The sequence below is a fragment of the Colias philodice genome, chromosome 28, assembly GCF_061535455.1.
Source record: "Colias philodice isolate Cphi_HAF_F1 chromosome 28, ilColPhil1 Martin Lab GWU primary, whole genome shotgun sequence".
NCBI classification, from domain to species: domain Eukaryota; kingdom Metazoa; phylum Arthropoda; class Insecta; order Lepidoptera; family Pieridae; genus Colias; species Colias philodice.
The window spans coordinates 318,519-338,375 of NC_143113.1; the positions used below are offsets into that span (position 1 = coordinate 318,519).

A 19,857-nucleotide genomic window follows, 5' to 3' on the forward strand; every position below is an offset into this window, starting at 1 on the left:
AGCAAACACACACACACACACTACACTACACTTTGGATGAAAGACATAAAATTATTTCTATGTTAACATACACACAATCTATTATAGCTCCCAAGTAAAATATAACGTTTGTATACAAAAATATGTACGGAATCTGCGTACATAAATCTAAATTATGTTTAAAAAAAATTCAAGTAGCGTTTAACAAAATACACCCTACACCAAATAAATTCATGATAAATATTTATCGAAGTTTTCTTCCTTGTTTCTAAGCTTTGATTTTAATTTACAGAATGTCGCTTATCGGCTCATACGATGAGACGGAATCGTTCGTCGACTATCAGACACGCATGGTGGCTGCTGCCAAGGAGATTGCTAAACTTGCTTCCGATATGGTAAGATGACTCGTGATACTAGTTTTTCCTATAGATTTGTTTGTCTTTTACTCATTTAGATAGTAAGGCTAGATAATGTGGTCTGGATCGTTGAAATACTCATTACGACCGTCAATCACAGTTGAAAATGTAGTGATAAATAAATAAATAAATAAATAGTGATTTTATAGTTTTCTAAAATAGTAAATCCTTATATTTTGATAATTAGTTTTATAGCATTCAAATGCTTTATAAATGAGATTTTTTAAGAATAGAAAAAATCGGTAACGAGGTGGGTTTTGCTGTCATTATTTTCCTTTTAGATTGCTCCTAAAACTATCAATTCCTATTACAGACAGCTAAAGCGGCTACGGAACCATCCCGTCTGTTAGAGATCGGCAATGAAATGTGTCAAAAATATGAAAAACTGGCGTCAGACAGTGTCGGTGCATCTGCTACCACGCCTAATGCTGATATTGCTAATCGGTACGTATTTATTTTTATTGGTTTTGGTATTTTTTAATTTGAAGAAGTTTTTTGTGTTGTATGAAGTGACCAAAGTGAATATTTTAGCTGAAATAATTAAACATATAATATGAAGCACCGTTTAAACCGTACTTTATTTGTAAATGTTTTGTTCAATCTAGTTAATTTTACCAAATACAGGAAACATGGCATATAATACAATCCAGCTGAGAATAGGATAGATTCTGTGCCATTTTGTGACGCTGTATAGGTTTGAAATTAATTAATAATTTAATATTTACACATGTAAATATTATCAACCTAAATTAACATAAATTCGTTATTAGAGACAGAAAATACAAGAGAAACTATTTATTATGAATACATTTAAAGGATTTCTAAGTGAATCGTATTTTAAGCTTCATTTGACACTTAATTTTTACATAACAGTCATGGACTTTCCTATTCTAAGTTGGATTTTATAATAGATACATATTTACCATTTATCTAGTTGTGAAAACACATACATTTTTATTGGTTTCTTGCACACATGAATATATTTGAAAACATCGCTATGTTTGTCGTCCAGGATCCGCGTGTGCGCCGTGGAAGTGGGCGAAGCTGTCTCTGAACTAGTGAGAGCTGGTGGTCATTGTCGTCTAGCGGCCATACCGCAGAACCAGCGGGCGGTCGGTGACTGTGCGAGACGGGTGAATGAGAAGGTGGGTACCAGGGTATAGGGTACAGGGTACAGGGTGGTAGGGTACAGGCGAATAAATTAAATTACCATGTTGGGTACATAATGATAAGAAAAGATAAAAGTATTATAGACATACACAAAGAAGAGTAAAACAGGTTTTAATAATCTGGCCACAATAACGAAAGAAAATATTTCCATTTTCTTTAATAAGCTTATTAAACTATTATAAAAACTGCATATATATTATTATTTTTTTATTTCTCAGGTGGTTTCAATGCTAAGTGCTTTACAAGCGGGTTCTCGAGGCACACAAGCGTGTATCGACGCAGCGGCTACCATCGCTACTATAATAGGAGACTTGGACACTACCATACTGTTCGCTAGTGCCGGTAAGTTTGGTAGATATTGGTAGAAAATGGTTCAATATTGAAAATTGTTGAAAATACTTTTGGCAGATTAAAAGCGGGGAAAATAGGTGTTTGAAGTCAGTGATAGATTATTTTCTCTAAACACGTGAGTGGGGTTGATAACTAATTACTAAATGGTATTTGATTTTAAGACTTAAATTGTCAGTCGAAAGCCGAATTATTATCCTATAGTTTTATAAATTCGAAAATTATTGAAGATTTCTATCATTCTCTGACATAAAACTACACAATCAAGTTTGCTAAGGCGTTGATATGTTTTTGTGCATTATGAGTTGACACATTTATCACAGACAATATAAATTATAACCTACGTATGATCGAATAAATATATACATAAGCTCAAACATTTATTTATTCGATTAGACTTCTTCTAGAGGCACTTTTGAATCGTAATATGAAGGATGCGGATTCGAGTCCCGCCTCGTGATCGAATTTTTTCTAGTCTTTATAAATTTATGTACGTGATAATATATTTTTACCATTTACTACATAATAATGCAAAAGCTACGTACAGATATACAAGAAAACTAACCATTCACAGGTACACTGCAATCAGACAAAGAGGGAGACACGTTCTCCAACCACCGGGAGGGTATCCTTAAAACGGCGAAAACATTGGTAGAAGACACAAAGAGTCTGGTCGGTGGTGCCGGCGGGTCGCAGGATCAGTTGGCTGCAGCTGCTCAAAGTGCTGTGGGGACTATTAGTGAGTTAAAATTATTTTGTTTTTATATGTACATTGTTGTAGATAGTGATTTTTTTACAGTAATGTCGATTTGGATAGAGATTAGAGAAGAAATAACAAAAATTTGACAGGTCTGCATTATACAAATACTGCGCATTTTCTTTTCCATGTTTATCGTAAATAAAGAATTATGAATTATTATTATAAGTCTTGAAAACTGTTTTTTTTGCTGTAAACGAGTTTGAAACTAGTGTTATATTTACAACTCAAACTTTAAACTTAAATTAGTATTGTTTCTATTTACCTTAATATGTAATTCAGAAAGCGTTATCAGCAAATAATACAATCTCAAATCTGATAGATGTGATATAGTAAATCATTAACATAGACTTCAAATAAAAACAGACCTAATATAGAACCTTGTGGGACACCCATTTGTATAATGGATCTCGGTGAAGTTTCAACGTTTCAATGTAACCTTTCTGATTCGGTTGCATAAATAACAATTAGATTTTGAGCATTATTCTTGATTCCAAAATTCCTCGATTTAAAAATTGTTTTCTTAATAATATCTTATGTTCAACATAGTCGAAAGATAAATCAAAAACTAAAATTCTTTCTATATTTTCAGTTTAAATGTTACTTATAATGATTACAGATATTATACAACGTCTTGAAAGTATTATTAATATCAATAGCATGTATTTGACGGAAAGTTCATATTGCATTAAAGTTAATTACCTATTTTTGTAGTAGTGATCTTGCACAATATGCACTTGTGTTCAAATATTTTGTTTTTGCAATGAACGCAATTTGGAAGTTATTGTAAAAGAATTAATCCGAGTGCATCCTAGACTGCACAACATAGTTCAATTCAATCATTTTTCTCTGATACGTGTTTGAAATAATTAAATAATTGTTGTTTTTTTTTATTCTATTTCTATATTATAAATATAGTGTTATGTTTCACACTGTATTCGTGTTGCATTGCGACAGTTCACGTTGTCCATGCTGCAGTGTAACTATACAAAGCGTCGCATTTGACACTTAGTCCATGTTGCAGTGCAACTATACAACATGTCACATTTCACGTGGTCCATGTTGCAGTGCAACTATACAACATGTCACATTTCACGTGGTCCATGTTGCAGTGCAACTATGCGAGGTGGTGAAGCAGGGTGCTCTATCGCTCGGCCGCGGGGGCAGCGAGCCGCAGGTGCTGGTGCTGCACGCGGCAAGAGATGCGGCTGCTGCACTGAGAGACCTTGCTGCTGCCACTGCTGCAGCAAGTGGGAAACACGTGCACCATCCCGATATGGAGCGGCTGAAACATGCTGCCAAGGTGAGTGTAATACCAAGTACATTAACTTGGCTAGTGGGTGAAAATCGCCAAGATGGGTAAGGGCAAGTGGTTTAATCAGGCAGCCAAGTTTAGTAACGCCGCACTACTTACTGTGCTGTACTTGGCTATGTGTGCACAGGCTAAGTGCCAGGCTAAAAGTCACCGCCAAGCAAGGAAATGGTAATTAGGTAATGTATTGACATGGCTGAATTGACATTTAGCAAATTCAAATTCAAATTGTCTTTATTTGCTTTATTGTAGATCAGAATAATAGTAGATCTATTATTGAAAAGAGTAAATTGGTAAAAACATTGTGTATATTTTTAATTCAATTGTGCCTGATCAAACTCCATAATACAGAAAGTCTTGTATTTTACCAATCTGTTATTTTTTATACTTTTTTTTTTCAGTTATGTACAAAATTTTAAATGAATAAACAGCTTTTGAGGTGCACTAATTTGCCTAATACAAAATTACTTTTGTAGATCAAAGTAGAAAAAAGTGTCTTCACTTTTATTTTTGTTTGTTTATTGTGTTTTCCACGTCTTCACCATAAATTTGAGACACGTTTTGCTTGTACATTGTCTATGTATGTTTGTTGTGTACACTTCGATATTGGACTTTCTAAAGAGCAAAGCGAGCTGTCAAACTCGTCAACTCGTTATATGAGTTTGACAGTCCGCTAAGCGTTGTATAAATTGTAACTAAACGGGTGTTTCTAGCGTCTATCCGACCCGAAGCGCTGGAGTCTCCCGCTCAAAACGAACACAGTGCCAAGGGCAAAGAGACGCTCGATAAACTTGAAGGAGTACAACTCGTGCGACTCCGAAACAGATATCTTCCAATCCGACCAGGAAGAAGAATTGGTCAAGCTCCTAGACTATTCGAGCCAAGATGACGATATCTCGCCGAGCATATTTTACGATAGTTGCGAAGAACTCATTGCCTATATAGAAAACTTAATGGTGAACCCACCGGAACGCGTAATCGATGATGATTTGAACATGAGATACAACATGGCAGCTAAAAATAGCTTATTCGATATGGACTGGAGAGTACTGAAATATGGAGAGAGTATTTTCTTGGGAGAGTTAAGGAAATTGATAGATCTGTGCGCAGATTGCTTCAAGAAAGCGGAAAACAGAAGGAAGCGTAATGAAAGGGAAATAGAAATGGTTACGTCCGATTTGGATACAGAAATGAAGAGATTATCACAAGTTGTAGAGGATTTAGATTGGCAAGACACGGTCAATGAAAATATGACGACGAAAATAAGCACAATTCAAACGATAATAACGAAAAAATCTAAACAGGAAAAGCCAAAATTGAAGAACCCAGTGTTCAAAGTTAAGAAAGTGAAGCCGGTCAATTTAATTATCAATTTGGATAAAACACCTGAAATCAAGTCGGTTGAACCGTACAAATCGCCTGAAAAAACTCCGGAAAATAGCCCCAAATCGCCGGCATTAAGTAACGGAGTTAGTACGATAAATAGAAAAGAGTTTTGGAGTTTGTTTAAAAATGATACGGAATGGTGGAAGGCCCTCGCTCAGAGGAATTTGGAAAAAATGGAAGAAACTAGACGTGAACTAGAGAGATTTAGTGGTCACGAGCTAGTTTTGGGTGAGATTCAAAATGAATTGGACAGATATGAAAAGGAAAAACACACCTTACGCACGTTTATCGAAGAGGTTGACTTGTCAAAAACAATTAACAAAGATCTCGAATATAATAAAAAGTATGAAGATATTGTGCTAAATTTGATCGATTTCGCCAAAAAAGACTTTGTGTTCAAAGGTTTCGATCCGTTAATAGTTAGATTAAATGAACTCTCTAACATTGAAATAGAAAGGAGGAAGAAGAATATTCAAATCGAAGATATATTGAATATCACCAATATAGATATAACGAAATATACATACGAAGAGTTATGTATACTAGAAAAGCGTTACAAAGAATTGATAAGGAAGTACAAAACTCATACACAAAATAAAGAGAACGTAACACCCGATCGTGAAACAGAAAATACATCAAGACCAACATTTCACAAAAATGTCATCCTTAACGTGCATTCTAGTCATAATATAACGCGAAACGTAAACCAATACACATCTAACTCAAATGAAAACACATTGAAAATAAATAGGAATAGAGATGAAAATTCGAAAAATAACTTGGAAATCTTGGACATAACACGCACGTACCCGTTAGAGTACTACGCGAATAACTGGTGGACGATCTACGAAGACATAGTGAAAAATCGGGAACGCCAATTCGGCAGCATAGACAACTGGTGGGAATTCTATGAAGCTGTTCTAAATAGAAAGGACACAAGCGCCGAGGACTTGAAGCGACTGCGCGAAATAATGAAATACAGAAGCTTGAGACGATCAAGGCCGAATAGTCGATTGGAGGAGCAGTTAAAGATGCTAGACGACGTGGATAACACCAAGTTCCGTGAGAGCGAAGCGGTGGCGACGAGCGGCAACGAATCGGTCAGAGTCTTGTGATGTACATTAACCGGCCGCTGGCGGCTCAGAGCACATCTAACACGCAGCACGCAATGGATAGCGCATGGTGTGGAACGGATCATTGTTGTTTCGTGGTGTTTTTGTTCGTGTGCGGAAATTTTCAAGTCCTCATATCGCATGGTACAGATCTGACTGTATTAAAGGCACATAACTCATAAGAGACGTGGCTGTATTACTAATCAATTCTGACAATTTTACATTTCATTACGTCTTATTAATCAAAGATATTTTGGTTTTAGTAATATTTTTCTCTGAATCATATTTTTCCATTTTTTTCTGAGTCTATGTTAATTGGGGACTTGAATATATCCAGCAAATCATGTCACCGTCGTCATTTCACAAAGAATCATCACGCCAAGTGTCGTTACAGCACCGCCTTATTGTGGCTTCTCACCTATTTATTTATTATTCATAGGGTCATATGTCATTTCAGCTATTTTCGAGTATTTTTGTATCATTAATAGATTTATATATAATATTTTAACTTACTTGTCAAAAACGCATTTTAGAGATGAAATAACAGATTAGTATTGTCGTAGTTTAACTGTGTTTTTCTAGAGATTTACGTCGAATTGTCATAAATTTAGATTTAATAACATTCATACAATCATGGTATCCCGGTCTATCATTGTGTGTAACAAAGCCAAAAGCTTTCATGTACTTATAACCGACTTCACAAAAGGAGGTTTCACTTGCGTTAGCTTCGAAAGTCCAATATTGAAAAAAAATTACAGGCGGCTGGAAATGTCTTATCTATCTATTTATTTATGGTTGAAAGCTTGTGGGTTTCTGGCATGAGCTTTTCGCACTTGGGTGTTTATTTTTTATTTTATTTTTTGTTTGTATATCTTTTTATTTATTTTATTTTAATCATCTTAAGTGGTAACGCTTGAGAGAATCATACTCACGCTCATATTTACAATTGGCTTTAAAGCTTTGGCCCCGATTGGCTACTGTGGTAATAATTCAAAATTATTAACCAAAATTTTATAAAATTCGTGAGTAATTCAGATGGTGGTTTCCTAAATTACAACGTAACGAATGCTTCTGGAGACGTTTGAATATAGTTGCGTAGAAGTCTGAACTCGCTACTTCTTGAAAAATATGTCTGTATCAAAAGATAAGAGAATTAGAATAAATACTGTCATAATCAGAATGTAATCATTGCAATGAAGAAAATTGATCCGCAGGCAGTAAAACTTATATTTCCCAGAAGTATTCGTTACGTCTATTACAATCTACTACACTAGTACACGAAGCTATAACCCCGTTTCCATGGCAACCAGGTGATGGTGACCAACGTGACGTCACTGCTGAAGACGGTGAAGGCGGTGGAAGATGAACACACGCGGGGAACAAGGGCATTGGAGTCTACTATAGAAGCTATCTCGCAGGAGATCGAGGTAGGTGGTGTAGAATATTGTAGAATTTTGATACTGATGTTTTATAGGAATGGTTAACATTAAAAAAAAAATCTTTCGTATAATTCATTAAATATTCATTATATTCATTAATTCATTTTTTTGGTGTATTTATTTTATTTCCATACTTGAAGAAACGTTTCTTTCAGAATTTTTAGTTTTTGGAATGTTTGTGTTAGGGTATATTCTAAGACTTCTTGCTTTATTTATTTGACGACGGTTTTTTTTAATATCCTTTTCTGCGGTTTTGTGTTTTAAGTTATAGCATATTGCAAAGTGATCTATACTCACTGGGTTTACTCCTTAGTGCTAAAATTTATTCTCTTTAATTCTGTCATACTACAAACTATATCTTTCTGCGACAGGTGCTAATGTTCCCCACTCCCCCCCCGGGCAGCGATTACCTTTACTACATTACCCCTTTCTGCGACAGGTGCTAATGTCCCCCACTCCCCCCACGGGCAGCGGTTCCGCCGAAGAGCTGGTCCGTTGCACGCGGCTGATGACCGCAGCCACAGCCCGAGCGGTGGCCGCCGGGGGCACGGGCGGGGCCGCGGGGCAGGAGCAGCTCACAGCAGCTGCCAACCTGGGCAGGAAGACCGTGCTCGACATGCTGACTGCGGCCAAGGTGAGCATTCAATAATAACATACTTACACGGCTAAAATAACATTTCTAAATATATATTTACATATAATAAAATCGTAGATAAGTCAAAACTATACATTTCATAAATTTATGCCGAATCTTCAGTAGATACTGAAGCTATAAATATAGTTTTTAGAATTTTTGTCTTTTTTTTTTATTCAAAAACGGTCCAGGCATTTGACCGCAATCTCGCCTGATGTTAAGCGCAGATGCGGTAAAATTGGTTAGTATGCCTGAACAGAGGAGTATAGCCTATTCACTCTTTTCTTAAATAAATCCAAATTACCAAAACTATATAAAAAATATCAAAAGCATAAAAATATCATAAAATATAATAGCATAAAAATATCATAAGCATAATATCAAAAGCATGTTTTAAATGTCCATAAAATTAAATATACATACTATTTCGTCACTAGAGCGCAGCACACGCGGCGGAAAGTGACGAGCTGCGCACGCGCACGTTGGAAAGTACACGCGCAGCTGCAGAAGCGTATCGTGCGCTACTTAGTGCGTTACTTAGCGCACCCGCGAGCAAAGCCGCGTTGCCGGATCTGTCTAGAAATGTCGCTCATGCTGTCGCGGATATGTTGGCGGCCGCTGAGTTGCTTAAAGGTGAGTGGGGGGAAAATACATGGTTATTGTGTTAGGATACGAAATATTAACGAGTAATTTCATATTTTTGAAACACTCGTATTTCTACTGATACTGATTGTCTATAAAAACCAACACCTAGTAATTTATAAACAAACGCTATAATTTCTATTACTTTCTATTATTACACTATTATTTTATTTGTGAATGGTCCTTCGAGCCTGATCGATCCTTTCATCATTTGTTCATTCAAATATAACTATTCTAAATATTAAGTTCCAATTGAGTAGACCTACAGTTTGTCCATGATCCTTCGAGTAAAATGCTAAAAGTAATTTGAGCCGGATCCTACAAGCAATCTTACCATTACAATATTCTCTTATTTCTAGATTTACCCACAATTTGTCCTTGGTCCTTCGAGTCGGATCCTACCAAACAATCTTACCTATTTTAACGTTATTTTAACAAGCTTTTATAACTGAAACTAAAACATTTATTTATTCAAGAAGACTTCTTTTAGAAGCACTTTTGAATCGTCATTACATATTTTTAACATTTACCACTGATTCGGAAAGTAGTATCTATGAAAGAAGAACCGGCAAGAAACTGCATAGTTGCTCTTTTAAAATCATGTCAATGTTACAAGTCAATTTTACATAATATGTAACTTACATAACAACTAGGTTCTGACTGGGTGGACCCCGCGGACCCGACGGTGATCGCGGAACAGGAGCTGCTCGGAGCAGCCGCCTCTATAGACGCGGCCGCCAGGAAACTGGACAAGCTCAGGCCGAGGGTTGTGCCGAATACACAGGTATGGTTATTTTGTGTTTTTATGTATTTTTACATATATTACAGTTTAATATTTTGTCTTAAATTATTCTACATAAATATGTGTTGTATGTTGTTGTTGTTGAAATTGTTGTAAAACTGCAATTTGTGCTGTGTCTCCTATTTTGTAATATTATTTTTTAAAATATAGTGGTTATAATTGTATTTTAAATTGATATACATTATTACTGCAACGTCTGCTATGTATATATTTGTAACGTATTCTTTATAATATGTGCAAATTTGTGTATAGTACAAAAATAATAAAATTGGTTGTGTTCGCGTTAACTGTATTATAATTATAGAAACATTGCTTAGTAGATTTATTACAATAATCTAAATGTACTTTTTAAAAATCTTCAATACTTACAATTAGCGTATTCGCAGATATACACAGTTAACTTCAAATATTTAACAAAATATTTCGTAATATGAAAAGAAGAACAGAAGATAGAAGAAGAAAGAAGAATTAGTGTCACGCGTCGGTGAGATATGTTTGATATTCTTGGTTGTTTATTTGTGTATCAGCCAGGAATCAAACATATTACACATCGACCGTGTTCCGTTCTACAGGGAAGATAAGAAGAATGAACAAGAGAAAGAGTTGAGAAGAGAATAAAAGAGAAGATGTTGCATGTTAGATTGTATTCTATTTTCTCAAATTCAAATGAAATTGAATCAAACTTAAGCCTAATTTTTTTTGTTCTTGGAAAAACTGTTTTCTTCGCGATGGTTTTCCTTCTATGAGCATTGAGCAGTGATGTTGATAATTTTTAATTACCAATTTAATTAATTTTTGCGTATTGCTCAAAGTCAAACATTTATTCGTTCAACTTGACTTCAGAAGCGCTTTTATATCGTCGAAATACCTAATTCAAAATTTACCATCGGTTTGGAAAGCAGTTTCAACAGAGCTTTTAAGAAACTGTAATTATCTGTTCTTACTTCCAATCTTCGATTTTTTTAAGTTAAAAGAAGACTGCTATATATATTATTTCTTTCTTAATACTTATCTGTAAAACGAATAATATCTCTCTCAGGAAACGGACGAAACACTGAACTTTGACGAGATGATCCTGGAGGCCGCTAAATCGATCATAGCGGCCACTTCCGCTCTAGTTCGCGCAGCTTCCGCCGCGCAGAGGGAGCTTATCGATCAGGTAACTCATTGTAGATCACAACTTTATGAATAGATAACATAAAACAGTTGAATTGTTAGATTATACAAAAAAAAATATTATTATTTGATATTTTTGACAGGATAAGAAGACTTGGGTGTGTAGATTATTTTCTTTATGACAGTTTTTGCAGCGACAATGATTTATTTATTAAAACTTCATGATTTTTACAACTCCCAAATTATTCAAATATAAGTTGCTGTTGTCTTAATTTTTTCCTTTTAAATAAAAAGGACTACCAGTAAAATGAAATTAAGCAGCGCGTAAAGTGATAAATTTTAACCATTATTTCTTACTTATTATTTCACCATAATTTGCAGGGCAAAGTGGCCCGCCGTCCCACATCGTCGTCGGACGACGGCCAATGGTCTGAAGGCTTAGTATCGGCTGCAAGACTCGTAGCTGCAGCTGCGCATGCGCTGGTCGAAGCTGCTAATGCTCTTGTACAGGTGGGTGTACAGACAGACATACATACATGGGTATATACGTACTCGGAGAGCGCTCGGATTTACATAATCAGATATTATGTATACGCACGCAAACAGGACACATAAAGAAATATATATGCGCGCACGCACGTAAACACAAACAAATACATACATGTACGCAAACAAAATCATGTACACATACAAAATCATGTACACATACAAAAATGTGTATACAGAAACACATTTACGGAGACAGATAAATAAAAAAATTGTCAACTCACTTACAGTTGCCCTTAGAAATCATAAATTATGCACATGCACACAATTTTACCTACATACACACACTTGTATGCACATGCAATCACACAAACAAGAAAATAAAATCAAAAATCACTGTGTCCGTATTTCAACCGACTTCAAATTATCTGCTTACCTAACTTTTGCTTTATACGGATTTTTACGTGATTTTAACCCGGTTTAATTCCTCAGGGCGCGGCTTCAGAAGAGCGTCTAATATCGAGCGCGAGGCAAGTGGCCTCGTCCACCGCACAACTGCTCGTCGCTTGTAAGGTGAATTTGAAAGATTGTGTATTTATTTGTTTATTTAATTGGGTATATGTATGGAATGTTGGTGGAAATTAGTGTAAGAATTTATTAAGATTATTAAAAACGCGAAAGTTTCTCTATTTGCGTATTTTCTACTTTTTCACGCATAGACAGCTGAATCGATATAAAAAAATGTATTGGTATGCAATGAATTATTTGAATTTGAATTGAATTTTTAACCTTTATGCGTATGCGCAGGTGAAAGCCGATCCGTCCGGCGAGTCGACCCGTCGGCTGCAATCGGCCGGCGCCGAAGTGATCCGATCGACGGATAACTTGGTGCGGGCCGCCAGAGACGCGATACACTGCGACGACGAGAGGTCGCTCGTGTTGAACAGGCGCATGGTGGGGGGGATCGCGCAGGAGATTGATGCTAGGTGAGTGGGGGGAGGGGGATCGTTGTGTTTTAAACAACTAGTCACTGTCTAACTAGAAAAAAAAGACGTGTGTCACTCGGGGACTGCCGTGGTAAAGCTATTGCATGCTATGCCTTCAAGCCACACCTCCGTGCCCGCCGGAGTGGGGAGCGTGAGGTTTTTTCGTTACGGATTTTCTCGATTCGGTCCCCGCGCTCAAGGCCCGCGATAGAAGATAGCTTAAAAAGTTAAAATACGCTATTTCGTGTTCGTCTATTGTATACCTCATTAGAAAACTCTGCCCAATTCACACGTAGGCAGAGTTTTGATTCGGACAATATTTGAGCATTAATGTGAGCGTCTATTGTTCGCCAATAGAAGGGGGGATAGAATTGCAGGACTATATTATTATAGTATTATTTATTTCAAGCAACAGCCAACAAAGAAGTCACTTATTTTTTTATTTTTTTATTCATTTATTTCAGATAATTGCAATAATCCATATAATTGTTGGTATCTTGTTACCTTAAACCTATTAGTATTCAAACTTATATTTGAAGCTATTAATAAAGCATCACTACAACAATTAATGCGCTATAATAGCAAATACTTTGCAACATATAACATTTTTACCAAACTCTTCCAGATCTGAAGTACTCCGAATAGAGAAAGAGCTAGAGGAAGCACGTGGTCGCCTCACCGCCATCAGACAGGCGAAATACAAGCTACGCGGTGATACTTCCGGTGATGAGACGGACACTGACCACGATGGTCACGGTCACGGGAACAGGTGAGTGACCACGTGTTGTGGTCATGACTATTTGTAAGACATGACCGTGATGATAAATTTTTTTAAAGTCACATATAACATTGACCGCGATTGAGATGAGCGTGATTTAATTATATTTGGACGCACATTAAAAGATTTAGTTAAACGTAAAATTTCCTATTTATTTATTTTAAATTCTTTATTTGATTTTAAACATGGTATAAAGATACATATTCAAATGTTTGATCCGTCCGTTCCAGATTCAAATCGCCAACATCAAGCTTCGCGAACACAACGTACAGTCCGAACAGCACGTACAGTGCTCACAACACGACACAACACACGTCGTTCAACACGACACAACACGCGTCATACAACACGACACAACACAGCGCTAACCTCTCTCAAACACTGGGCTCGCCGGGCTATGGGCTAACTTCACCGGGTCACGGTCAGAATTCGGTCGGTCACGGTCAGAATTCAGCCGGTCACGGTCAGATCCCGTCGCCCGGTCACCACAACGGTTACGCGAAAGAGACGGAACGCAAAAGTGCACAGAGTCCGTCCTTCTCTAGCTTCCGACCGGACGATACGCCGAAGCAGAATTACGAGGGTTTCACTACACGGTAAGTTGAACTCAGTTAGGTATGGGGGGAGGGGGGCAAGTTAAAGTAAACTTTGATATTCGATAGTTGATTTAAATTCAAATGTTTAATGATTTTGTTTCTTTCGAGAGAAAATAATAATTAAAATAAAAATATGATTAAAAAAGCATTAATGATTGATATTTGTTATTTTTTTTTTAATGAGTTTTGAGTTGTGTTGTCCGAAATGAAATTAAAAATTCGAAGGACCATATAAAATTTTACTAAAAGCACCAGGTGTTTAGATTAATTTGCAAATCACTGAACTTTGTAACTTTTTTTTAGTAAATCAATAACTAGCAAACTAAAAAGACTGAAATAGACTGTCCAATTAAAAAGTATTATTAAATCTAGATGTAATATTTAACATGATCTAATCTATTTTCTGCTTCTCTTACACGCTGCTGGATTTTAGATAATATTTACTTACTTTAATAATTTTTAAATATATTTACTTAACGTTCGAACTACGATGTGCCTTCATGTACTTATGATATGTGCCTATTAGATGAGATGTATGAATTGTGTTACTTATTTACAAAATATTGAATATCTTTGTTACTGTCGTGGTCGAATCTTGTGGAAAATTAAAAAAAAAATATTAAAATAATTATAATTTTCTGTTATGTAAGGAAAACAGATGAAAAAATCTAAAAAAAAAATATAAACAAATCAAGATTTTTCGTGCTATTTTCCACAGGATTCTCGAAAAAATGTTCTACAAATTATATTTTTTTCCCGAAGACGAGTCAATAATGCGTAAAAGTGTGATATTCAATGTTACAAAATTAAAAAAGATTCCAATTTATATAAAATGTATAATGTATTAAGATTACTATAGCCATGTACTCGCTATAGATATTGCATGAGCTTTGAAGCGTCGGAAGATTATCGAATTGGTCTAATGATGTGCCTTTTTTGATGAAATCGAAATAGAACGATAGATGTCTTTTATACCCTCCATTTTTCCGCCGTTTTGATATACACTTACATCGACTTTTCGTTATTTGAAAAAGTTTCATAACGCATTAAAAATAGATTTTTAAATATTAAAAAAAAATGGAGGCACGTCATTGGTCAATTCAAGGATCCAAAAAGAACAGCTATAACATGCTTCTCTATTGACTGGGTATTGTGGTTATTGTGAAACAGATTTTTAAGAACTATTCGAAGAGAAATTTATAAAAATATTTTAATTGTAACCTCTTTTTGGTACTCGATATTGTAAAAAGCGTACAAAGTAAGGTAGTTGTCGAAGTGTTTAAGGTTAAACGTCTTAAAAATCTGCCGATAAATGTGTTTCTATTATACTTGGAAAACTCCGCTTCCGTTTATATTAATAATAAGAAACTGCGTAGATGATGTATAATCTGAGATGCACAATTTTAGAAAGGATGAAAAATTGTATAAAGATGCCATATAAAGTGACTACTTCTTTAACATAGTATAAGAACCAATCTCGGATTATGAAGCATCGTCGTCTCTACGGTATTTTCAAATAATATCTTATTTACAGAGAAAAAACTACGAGTAATGACAGAACGATGAGAAACGAGTAAGTCGTCCATTTGAACGAAGCAAATGCATTTTACAGGCTTTCAATTGTTATGTCATTGTAAATTACGCAGCTTGCTCCCGCTCGCGTTTTTTTTGAGCCAAACACATCGTTCTGTACATAAAAAGCGTATAACCGTTGTTTTTGTAAACGAATTTGTTATCTATCTACTTCTACTGCAACATGCTAGTAACCCCTCGCTGCATCTATGTGCGACATGTCGACGTTTATTATGATTATTTTTATATTTAACGCCTTATTCGGTTTGGCAATGCTCTTATTGTTTTGTGCAAAATTATTCGAGCATTGCAAATCGGTATAATCTTAATATGCATAGATATAGCCTTATTAATAATTACATATTAACAAAATGATGCCTCAGTTACGGGTTGTTTGACTGCATTACTTATCTTTAACTTACCTTTCTAATAGGAATTTTACCGTTAACTTATTTCTACATCTAATAACAAGAGCTCCACAGTCACGCAGCCGGTAACTGCTCGTGAATTTTGTTAATGCGTAACGTAGCCGTAGCGACTAACAGTTGTTTCTGCGCATGCGGGTGTCTAATATAACATAGGACGAGCATGACAGAGGAAACGGTTGTCGTCAAGTCGTTGCGCCTGCCGGAAGTGAGAACAGCTCGGCTGGTGCAGGGGGAGGGGGAGGTGATGAGAACAGCCCGATTGATGCCTGAGGGGGGGGAGGTGATGAGAACAGCCCGTTTGATGCCCGAGGGGGGGGAGGTGGTGAGCTACCGCCGCGAGAGGGCCCCGCCGCCGCCGCCCAGGCGAATCTCGCTCCTAAAGTATGAGGACAACGGTTCATAATTGGGTTCGTCTATCTCTCTACTCGCACCGGGGGTAGGTCATCGCACATTTCATACCGAATCAACAGAAACAGTTTGACGACAATCAAGGTTTCGAACGGTAACGGTCTTGTTGGTGTTGAGTTTGGTTCGTTTGCTTCTAATTCTAATTAATAGCGACTAACGTGCGGTTTGGCAATTTTTGAAGATGTTAATACGACACGCCCTTTGCCGTTCCGCGCCGTTGAGTGTTGCCTCTTATTTACATTTGTGGTCAATAAACGCATGGCATGCTGGTGTCGGCTTTCATACCTCTTCCTTTGGTTATGGGTTAACTTTTAAAACACTAACACCCGACTAATCGACCGTGGTGGTTTCAGTTACGAGACCCGCCTGTACGACACGCCGCGTCCCGTCAACGAATACTATAAAACGGATGAGCAAAGGCAATATGAGAGCAATCAGTACTATAAAGAAGAGAAATACGGTTACGATGCGCCCAAAGTGACAGCGCCGATGAGTCCCAAGTTTAACGCGCGCGATCTCCCCAAAACTCCAACTTTCTTTGACGATAAAGAACCGATATACTCTACTCTAAGGAAATCTAAGTCGCCGTTAGACGGTATCGGACAGACGTTCAGCGAACACCACAAGTCGACTGAAGCTATTCCCGGTGGTACAAAACATTCAGAGTTCTCAGTTAAAAGCGAGTCGTACCAGAGCTACCCTAAAACAGAATTCATCAAAACGGAAATGCGACAAGACGTGAAATCTCCATTCGTCACATCCACGCCAACTAAAATAGACAAGGACTTCAAAGATTTCAAACATATGGACATGGTGAAAGTGCCCACACCGGACTTCGACAGGATGTCATCGCCGTACGGCAAAGATGTGCACAGCTACGGTGGCCCGAATTTCCTCGAGGAAACGACCACCGAAGTGAAAGATATACCAAACGGCACGCAGAAGATAACAACCACCAAGATTTACAGCTCATCACCAGTGAATTTAACGAGCACAAGCACTAAATACGAGCCAATCAAGCTGGAAGGCATAGATGAGCTGTCGAAATTCGATAACGACTCACGCTACAGCACACTGGACTCTCGATTCAACACGCTCGAGTCGAAAATGAGTTCTGACACTAGTCGATCTTTCATGCGACCTTCAGAGTTCCAATCAACTGATTATCAGACAAGCAGCATGAAAGTAAAGAAGCCATCAGATCTGGTTAAGGAAATCGACAGTCTAGATAAAAAGTTCTCGAAGCAAACGATCACGTCAGAGACGATAGAGCGCAAGTCGGTGATGACCAGCTCGCACAAGTCGGAGACCAGCTCGACGGTCACCAAGAAGTTTGGCAACTTTTAAGGTTTGATAACTTTTGCTTGTGTGTGTGTGTGTGTGTGTGTGTGTGTGTGTGTGTGTGCACGTTTGCATCCTCCAGTGATAATTCGGCTGCCAAAAAAACACTGTAAATGTTGTACTTATGTAATTTCGGCAATTCTTTTCGGTAGATTGTAAATGTTTATGTAATCACAGAGCCTTTTAGATTTAAGGAAAGCGGTGCTAAATTATTCTTTCTCTATAATGGCCGAAATTTTCCGGCTTATGAAAATTTTATTTATAAAGATGTGTTGATATTATAATCGAGTTGAAATTCACAAAGTGCTATCTCTCAAGCAGAGACCTTAAAGATGCCTTAAAGATTTTTTCTATTGAAATATAATTTATTGGATTTTTGAAGTTTTTAAATTGTAGTTGTGTAAAGCCGATGTGCCATTTGTCGTTTGATGTGTGCCTTGCATGTAACATGATGAAATCTCGCTAATTATGCGCGTGGCTACCTCCGATATATTATATTGATATAACCTGTAGTAGTCGTGTTAGTTTACATTTAACAGGTATGAATAAAAATTTTAATGACATAGAAATTGACCTTTGCATATAAAAGTGACTATTAAAAGTGTAAAATTATATTATTTGTTTTAAAATTACGTTTCAATAATTTGAGACACGAATTTATGCCAGTTTTACAAAGAAACAGTACAAAAAGAGCAGCTATTTATTTATCGGAATCTATATTCACGACTCTGTACTACAGGTTATAATATTTTGTCTGTTTGTACACAAGTTCTACCATTTACAAGAACATTTTCAATCAATGCACATTTTCTATTAAACAATTTTGATTCTTATGTACATGTGATAAAGTTCATTTTTAATTATTTTATATTGTAATAAGCAGTTCAAAAGTGAACTCTATTTTCATGTGTATAAGAATCATATTGGTTTAAAATGTATTTTAATTAGGTATATGTACGCGTAGCTCGATATTAGTGCCATAGAGATTATATTTAATAATGTAATATTATTAATAAAGTAATATTTAACAGGCGTAGTGATTGACGGTGCAATTATTAATAATTTCTAACATGTTTTTATTTTTAACAAAAAGGTATGTATTATTGTTAATTAACTCGCTAAAAAAATTGACTTTTTATATAAATATTATTTACATGAAGTAAGTGAAGTGTTTTTGTTTTTGGATTAATTGCTAATTTAAGGAAAGTAGAAATCATAGTTGATAGACAATAGACCATGTTAGAATTAATGTTTTTTTTTATATATATTAAGATATTTTAATTATATATATTAATTACATAGTACAAAATATACCGGCTGAATTGAGAACCTCCTTTTTTGAAGTCGGTTAAAAATGATACTTTGACAATGACTTATTATTTTACACTATTGGTCCATCCGTTCCCAATGTATAAATGAACATATATCTAAATATTATTATTGACTATGGTCTATTATCTATGCATGGTATAGTAGTTGTAGAATTAACACAAAAAGCACATATATATATTTGTTCATATTTCTTTTATAGCAAGTTGGGATCTCGCCCTCAACGCTCGTGCGACGTGTCCGCGTAAATTTTATATAAGAGTTATATGTATTTACAATACTAAGGTGCCTTAACTAAATGCGGCTTTTTTTGTATTTATTTTTATTTTTTTAACGTAGGATAGTGATGCCCATGTGAGCTAACGTCCACTGAAGGTAAACAACACCAATGTAATAGATTCTATATTTTATAACCATATAAATGTATTTAAAAATGTACTAGCTATTTGTACTAAGATTGACATTTATGTTTTAATATATTATAAGTCATATATTGTATTGTTCAATGTAATTTTGATAACTTATAACCAATAAGTCGTACGCTAGTTTTAAGTATATTAATCTCATGTAACGATAAGCCAAATAAATGATTTGTTTCGATATATAAGTGATACTAATGAGTACATGTTATTTTTTATTTTGAGATTTTAATAATCGTCGGTAGCTGTAGAGGTAGCGACATTTATGTGTAATTTATATTTAATAAACTGTGTAACTCAAATTACTTGTTTTTTATTTCTTTTCCTCTTCCTTACATACATATTCTAAGAAAGTACAGTAAATTCTGAGATAACGCTAAGGTTTTTAATGCACCTTAGCC

At 35.9% G+C, this 19,857-nt stretch overlaps 1 protein-coding gene across 7 annotated transcripts in view; it reads left to right on the forward strand.

Annotated features, from left to right (window-relative positions):
* rhea (Talin_middle and talin-RS domain-containing protein rhea) overlaps positions 1-19,758 on the forward strand; it is a 110,179-nt gene extending 90,421 nt beyond the window's left edge. The window contains exons 46-65 of one of the 7 annotated variants that reach the window (XM_089712421.1): positions 272-374; positions 709-839; positions 1,408-1,540; positions 1,784-1,907; positions 2,488-2,652; positions 3,783-3,973; positions 4,696-6,468; positions 7,791-7,907; positions 8,359-8,553; positions 8,991-9,186; positions 9,849-9,979; positions 11,037-11,156; positions 11,495-11,623; positions 12,092-12,172; positions 12,407-12,585; positions 13,211-13,354; positions 13,594-13,959; positions 15,494-15,532; positions 16,113-16,340; positions 16,721-19,758. In XM_089712421.1, the coding sequence (XP_089568547.1) occupies positions 272-374; positions 709-839; positions 1,408-1,540; positions 1,784-1,907; positions 2,488-2,652; positions 3,783-3,973; positions 4,696-6,468; positions 7,791-7,907; positions 8,359-8,553; positions 8,991-9,186; positions 9,849-9,979; positions 11,037-11,156; positions 11,495-11,623; positions 12,092-12,172; positions 12,407-12,585; positions 13,211-13,354; positions 13,594-13,959; positions 15,494-15,532; positions 16,113-16,340; positions 16,721-17,714 (5,539 nt within the window). In that variant the 3' untranslated portion in view covers positions 17,715-19,758. Of the gene's footprint in view, positions 1-271; positions 375-708; positions 840-1,407; positions 1,541-1,783; positions 1,908-2,487; positions 2,653-3,782; positions 3,974-4,695; positions 6,469-7,790; positions 7,908-8,358; positions 8,554-8,990; positions 9,187-9,848; positions 9,980-11,036; positions 11,157-11,494; positions 11,624-12,091; positions 12,173-12,406; positions 12,586-13,210; positions 13,355-13,593; positions 13,960-15,493; positions 15,533-16,112; positions 16,396-16,720 lie in introns of all 7 variants that reach the window. The other 6 variants (XM_089712414.1, XM_089712417.1, XM_089712418.1 and 3 more) reach the window with 6 other exon arrangements.
* Positions 19,759-19,857: the final 99 nt, after the last annotated feature.